This window comes from Coloeus monedula (genome assembly GCF_965178545.1).
Source record: "Coloeus monedula genome assembly, chromosome: 19".
NCBI lineage: Eukaryota > Metazoa > Chordata > Aves > Passeriformes > Corvidae > Coloeus > Coloeus monedula.
The window spans coordinates 9,000,107-9,007,557 of NC_138799.1; the positions used below are offsets into that span (position 1 = coordinate 9,000,107).

At 42.3% G+C, this 7,451-nt stretch overlaps 1 protein-coding gene across 2 annotated transcripts in view; it reads right to left on the minus strand.

The window, feature by feature from the left end:
• PITPNC1 (phosphatidylinositol transfer protein cytoplasmic 1) overlaps positions 1 to 6,816 on the minus strand; it is an 84,553-nt gene extending 77,737 nt beyond the window's left edge. The window contains exon 1 of one of the 2 annotated variants that reach the window (XM_082294161.1): positions 6,100 to 6,815. In XM_082294161.1, the coding sequence (XP_082150287.1) occupies positions 6,100 to 6,147 (48 nt within the window). In that variant the 5' untranslated portion in view covers positions 6,148 to 6,815. Of the gene's footprint in view, positions 1 to 6,099 lie in introns of both variants that reach the window. The other variant, XM_082294162.1, reaches the window with a different exon arrangement.
• Positions 6,817 to 7,451: the final 635 nt, after the last annotated feature.

Consider the following 7,451-nt stretch of genomic DNA (forward strand, 5'->3'; position numbering starts at 1 on the left):
TTTAGCTAGAAAATATCCTAAACCACCAACAGGCTGCATTTTCTTTTATGGGAAATGGAAAACTGGGCCCGTATTTTGCTAACAAAGCCCTCAAATCAAATGTGTGGCATTATTTGCTATATGTATATATACATCTATATATATATACATACACACACACACCCCTTGGAGAAAATAAGTGTTGACATGGAAAGACAGAACAAGAGAGATAAAGAGAGATGTATGTTAGAGTCTGGTGTTCCTTGGGTAATATCTAATCCTTTCCACTGAAAGATTTTTTTAATGATTTACACTGAAGTCTGCAGAACAAAGATTGTCTTGTTTCTTTCACAGAGTTATACTGAAATGTGCAAACAGGAGAAAGGGAGAAAATTGCATATTTTTGAATTTCTATTTGCAGTGGAGATCAGTGATGATTTGACATCTGCTCTGCACTGCCATACTTTTACAGCTGACCACAACTAATTTAAGAAGGCCAAACTAAAGCAAGGTGTTTATTTTTTCCCATGCTAAAAGCCAGCTCTCACTTTCATCTGTTCCTTCTTGCAACTCGATTGCGCAGCAAAAGAAAATTCAATAGGTACTCTTCCTTGGTACTAATAGCTAACTTCTGTTGATTTCTCTCATGAGTTTTATCTGTTACAATGATTCTTCCCAGGCCATAAGATTTAAGGTGATTTTAAGGTCACACTGCATGTAGCAAAGGCCTTGTGAGGAGAGTACATATGACCACCCACCAAAGACCACATCCAATCCCTTTGCTGACAAGAGACTTACACAAGGAATTATTTTGAAGGGTAAAGATACTCAGAATAGTGTAAAGAGGCTTTCTAGCTCAATAATTACCTCTGAAGCCTCCTCAGACAAACGTGTCAGTGCCTCCACTGTATTAACTGCAAAAGGCAGGTGAGGCTGGTGACATTCTTAGAAGGCATCTCCTGACAGAATGATTAACCACAGCAAAAGGCTCTTTATGTTTCAGAGCAATTCACTATCTTGTAAAGGAACTGGTGTAAGATGCGTTAGGGCTGTTGATAGCTCAAATTAAAATTGCACAATAAGCCTCTGTTTTTGCTGGACAACCTCAGCTCAAAAATGCCAGATAAACATTTTCTGCAGAGGTCATGGACATGACATGGTCCAACTATGATTTCATTTACAAGTAATTAAAATAAATTAATTTTGATAAGATGACTTCACCTTAAGTTTGTTTATAGTCCTCTTGCTTATGACCAACATACTGCTTTTACAAGTGTTACATACATTTATATATTCCTGAAAATATGTTCTGTGGCTACAGTTGAGAAATGAAGGAAATGCCCATAGCTGACCATTATTTAATCTAGCTGTATTAAATGCAGGATGAGTAGATGTAGTTTGCCCTGCAGCAGATCACTGTACTTTAGAAAAAAATTATTTTACACTTTATGCCCTACTAAAGGCTTTGCTGTGCTACATACATATAGTTATGTACAAATATTGTAACACCTGCTGACTCTCAGGCCGTAACAGTATGTTCTCAAATGCTTTCAATGAGCTTTAAATCTGTCTGAATAAAACATGTACTCTTTGTACACAAAACTGGAGACTACAAAATTTTTTAAAGAAGAAGTGTACACAAGATTCAGAGAATCTAAATAGTGTTTACACAGATATTGTTGAAATAATTTTATGGAAATAATCCACACTGGGAGAATTCATAATGTTTGAAACAAGAACTAAACAATGGACATTTTTATAAAGGAGCAAGGGTAACACCTCTAAAATCAGAATTTATTAATGCTGAAAGGACTTTTTGTTGAAAAACCATGATCTACATTTACAGACATTTTGCAGGTCTCTGCTTGTTTGTATTCATGATAATACAGCTGTTCCTCCACACCTCATGCAGGCAGAGCTCCCCACAGATCCAACCTGGCTTTTATTTAAAACACAGAGTGGGAATAATTCCACCAGCCTCAGCAGAGATAATCTTGGTTGAAATAAAGACCAAAGGAAAGAAAAACCTGTTAGGACTTTAGGTACTGGCCATGCATGTACAGTTCAGAACTAATAGAAACCTTAATGGTCATCCCTACTTTCAAGGAAAAAACCCTATGACTCCCATTGTTTATTTGATGTTCAGCTTTCAAATTTACACAACCCAGCTTCACATCACTCATAGCATTTTACAGCAGTAACAACTCCATTTTCAACAGGATCCAGCAAAAATATCTTTCCATCTATTTCCCTAAAGAATAATCACTTTCCACACAAGTCAGGAATTTCACTATACTTTGCCTTTTCTAGAAGAGTTCAGTACCACGTTAACCTATCACATTTGGTTTCCATTTTCAGATAAAGGTATCTCAAAAGCACAAAACCATGTAATCCTTCCTGTGAAAAATTGTGGAATTCTGATTTGCAATGAGTTCTAAGCCTGAGAATTTTTTAGCATCTCTGCTCTTTTCAATTGTTTGGTGTTCCTGTCACTTGCTTAGGAATGTATTTTTTAAACTGATGATATTTAAAACCCACAATGCAGTCCCTTATAATATTCTCCCATACGATGTAACAAGCTATTTGTAAGAATGAACTAACACATGAAAATGCCAGGGGAAAAATAACCAAGCAGCAGGCTCATTTATTAATTGCAGCTGGAATGAAGAGTGGTAACATCCTATGGAACTACTGGAACAGATTTTATTTGCTTTATATACTAATGCAAAGAACTGGCTTTTTCTAATTTATAAGGACTTGGTGTTAACAGAAAGATTGAATTTGCCAGAAGTACCACAAATGAAGTAAAGAATGACTTCCCATTGGCAATCATATTGGTTTTGTCAACCAACAGTTCCATCCTGACCTTATTTGCAAAGTTCTTACAGCAGTTATTATTTTGCTTAGCAGTTAACACAGTGCTTCCTTTCTCAAATTATTTTAAATCTGATCAGGCAGCTTGTGACTATGCACATGTAACAGACCTAAACAGCTGTCAAAAATTCCATTTACTGAGGAAGCCTCAGCCTTCAATGAGAACTGTAGTGTGGTGCCACTGCATCTCAGCAAGAACTCTTGGAACAGCCCATCTTTCCTGGTGCTTACGGACAAGGAACAAATACACATCTCCAACTCCTGTATCCTGGCTCAAAATACAACCACAACAGCTCAGTCTATAGCAAACAGCATTTCTTAGGAAATGTTTTCTTTACAAGAAAGCATTTGGCCTTCAAGCAGACAGGTAGATAAACAAACCTCCTATAAATATTTGGGTATCTTATCTAATAAGGGCATCAAGGAAAGAATGTCTCAGGAACAGGATTTGCAGTAGCTAATGAAGGAATTTCCTATCCACAACAATGCCAGAAACTCTTTAAACCTGGAGACAGTGCTGCTGTTACACTGACATCTATCAGTTTTTTACTCTTCTCCAGAGATAAATTTAGGTCATAATAGACAGCCAGAGCAGCACTAACTCCTACACTGCTGCATGCACAGGTATTTTACATTCAAGGTCACGACTTCCAGTTACTTGCCTGGACATTACACAACACTTTACTGCACATTTTTTCACATTACACATAAAATCTGACTACAGAAGATTGGATACAGATGCTTGGCTGACAGAGCTAACACTTCATTTTGCTGCCTGTGCCAGATTATTTTTATCATTACAGGAATGATATGGAAATGACTCTGGTGCTGGTGCCACCACCACCACCACAAATTAAGGACATAGTTCTTTCTCATTCATGTTGTGAGACTTCTATGGATGGCAGTGCTAAAAAAAGAAAACTGCTCAAGGAAGTGCTTTTGGATATATGTATAAAGTGCACAGGCTGAAAGGCAGAACGTCTGAACAATAGAAAAAACAGGGTTTATTAAGTCTACATAAGAAAAACAGCACAAAAATGGAATCCATGCTGTTTCATAAGAACTGCATTTTTCCCACACCTCTTGAGACAGGACTTCAAAAATCCTTGGGTGCTTAATTGCCAGTGGTGTCCATAAGAGTCACATACCCTAGTACCAGTGCACATCAGAGCCCAGCATCCCAGACCTGCGGGAAATTGCAGGTCCTTTGGAAACTGCCTTTCCCTCAAAGCCCATTGAACTTCAGAGTGACTCTGCACCCTGCAGAAGGCAGTTTGGACCTCTTAGAACCAAAATGCTCTTGGCTTTTGAAGGGTGAGCATTGCCTCATGATGTTCTCCTGACAACTGCACAATGTAGCACCTTGTTCTACACAGATGGCAAAAAATATCACACAGTGTTGGTAGTTAATGTGCAACTGAGGGTAAAAATAAGGTAACACCACCTTCCTAAGACTATAAGAAATGTCACAAAGATGAACCACTATGAGAAATACAGTGTGGGACTTCTTTAGTATGCAAATACCGTAAGAAAAATAAGGTATTTGCTGATTTCACAATTTTGTCCTAATTCATTTTATAATAATAATTAAATTAATGCTAAACATCAGACATGTTCTAGGTTCCTCATTAAGGCATCTCAGCTTCAGTGCTTTGATTAAATAATGGATGATTCAACATGAGAGAAGCTACAAAATCTAGTATCTTTACTAATTCTGTTAACATTCTAGAGAACAAGTAACATCCAGCATTGCCTTCTGCCTCATCATGAACCAACCATTCCTGTTTTGGAAGATTTTTTGAACTTTTCTGCATCTGGAAATCTTGTTTAACAATAATTTTTCAAAATAAATTAGATCTGCTCCCTTCTGATAATGTAATGAACTGTTATTAACTAAGTGTGGTAGTCTAAGGGCATCAGGAACTGGCTTGGATAAAATGTTGTCTACATTAGGGTAATGCAATAAACAAAGAAAATGATGTATTAAAAGAAAAATGCCATCCGATATCACATCATACAGTATAACTTGGATGGAAACATACTAGAATTAAACCTATGCCTATTTAACTTTATGTATGTGGTGGTTTTGGCTCCTGCTCCCAGCAGAAGGAATTTCCTGAGCAGCCTGAAGTAAATATTTGGCAGTTCCAATTCCGAGTTTTAGAGAACTGTTAATTTGCCAAATCTGAAAATATGGACAAAAAGACCATTGAGACGACTACTCTGTCATACCCGCGAGGACTTCTCCACACATATTGCAAAAAATAAAACTGTGCGGCAAAACGCTCGCCTGGATGGACCCAAAGAACAAATGTGTACATTAATTATCGGATTAACGAGCGAATTGGGGCGCTCCGCCCGGGACCCTCGGCCGGGACCCTCCGGCGGGGCCGTGGCGGGGCGCCCCCTGGCGGCCCCGCCGCCGCTCGCGGGACCAGCGGAACTTTGCGCGCAGCTCGGCGCAAAACGCGCGCTCAGAGTGGGCTCGTTCCCTCCGCGACGCCAAATCCAGAGTAGAAATGGCCAAATAAGAAAACACCGAGCTTTTCTGTACTTGCCGGACACTAAACCATAAAGCACCATCTCCTTTCCAAATGCCATCAGGCCTTTGGCCACCTAATTGCACCCACAAACACTTCATGAGCACCAATAACTCCAGAGCACGTGTACTCCATGCAGGTATTACTGTCTTAATTAAAACAGTGAGCAGGTGGGATGTTGCAGATAAATAAAAACATAATGTTCCTAACACAGTTCAGAACACCGACAAAGAGCTGTTTGACTTTCAATCATTTCTTTAAATGACAACAAAATTTTACTAATAAATGATCACCTCTCTTACCTACCTGTGTTGGAGTTTCAGGCCACGTTCATCTGCGAGGTTATTTTAAGCAAAGGTGAAATATATTTAGAATCTGGGTTTTGGACAAACGCCTTATCAGATAGAAATTCCAGCACAAAGCATTCCCTTGCAAACATGCATGAAATTCCTCTGAAAGTTTGGTTGGAAAAATCTTTATAATCAATATTTTGACGACACAATGCTTTTGATACACTTAAGTTACCTTCATTCCTTCAGGATTCTTATATTTTCCCAATAAAAGCATTCCTCTCTAACCAATCATCTCCGACTAAGTTCCTTACACGAAGAAAAAATATTCACCAAAATAAATATAACCTCAATTCGCCTTGCAAGAGAAAAGCCTCGATAATGAACAGCCTCTCCGGTACGAGCGCGGATCTTACCTCTTCAACTGTCAGAGGCATACAGATCCGGTACTCCTTCATGAGCATATTCCTGCGGCTCAGTGCGGACCGGCGAACTGGGAGAAAAGTGGTGATTTCTACGCAGAGATCACGACGGAAACCAAACACAGAGGAAAATAATCAAGCCTCTTTCTCTGTGCGCCCTTGACAATGTGTCCACAAGACAGTAATGCAACCATCCAGGAAGGCTGACCCTGCAAGAAGAGAAACCACCACAACCGCTTCTTTCTCCCAGTTCTTCCTCCTTCACACTGCGATCATGGGTGTCTCACAGACGCTCTCACCGAGATACGCTACAAAGTCTCAACCCCCCCCCCCCCGCTCTCGCCCCAGCCGAAGACATCCGTCGGAAGTGCATGGAAACGCCGGGCTCTCTCGCGGCTGTGTCAAGACATGCCTGGGGCGGTGAAAAGAACAAACGAGCCGAAAATGTGGCTTTCGCCCCCGCCGGCAGCACGTCGGGCGGCAGGAGAGATGCGATGCTGATTCCCAAGACAAAGACTTTTTATACCGTTGCCTTCCCGACTGCCAAACGCGGCTCCCACCTCCCCGCCGCAACGCGGTTGCGGCCGCCGCGGCTCCCGCTGGGCTCGAGGCGGGAACGGGGGGGCAGCGCGGTGCTCGGGCGAGCGGCCGCGGATTCCCCGGCGCAGCCGCGGGTGCTCACGGGCGGGCGCGGAGCGGCTGCAGCGGCGGCGGCCCCGGCGGGGCTCGGCTGACATCAGCGGGGCAGCAGGAAGGAGGGAGGGGGCCGGCAGGGGGGCAGCGGTCGCCACCGCTCGGGCGGGCTCAGCGGGGCCGGGCCGCGGGGCTCCGGGCAGCGCCCGCCGGCGCCTCCCAGCAAGGGGACACCGGCAACGCTGAGCCCCAAGGATTCGCGATTTCAGTTAATTCTGCCATGAAGACTTCTCGGGTTTTGAAGTTTATTGCCCTACGTGTGACAAGGCACCTTGCAGAGCATTTACACCCCGGTGCAGGAGAAGCGAGCCGGTGAGCCTGGGGGCTCGCACCCACCTCCCGCTACAAAAGGAAAGGAAAAGACAGCGTGCGCTCGGTGCGGACATACACAGGATGTGGAGGCCTCACCCATTTCCCTTCTGGTCAGCCCTCAGCTATCAGCCATCACATTTTTCAGCACAAATAAACCCCTTTTTTCATATCGTTTTTTTGCTTTCAAATGGCACGCAGAAAGTTCAGTGAGAAAACGCCTCCTTCCCAGTTGAACTATAAAGCCAGAACCGTTTTAGGAGGTCTCCCCCCCCTCCTTTAGTGAGCAATTTGTTAGCGAAATCGATTTTTAATATGCTTGGGGTTGCGTTTTTCAGAGAAAT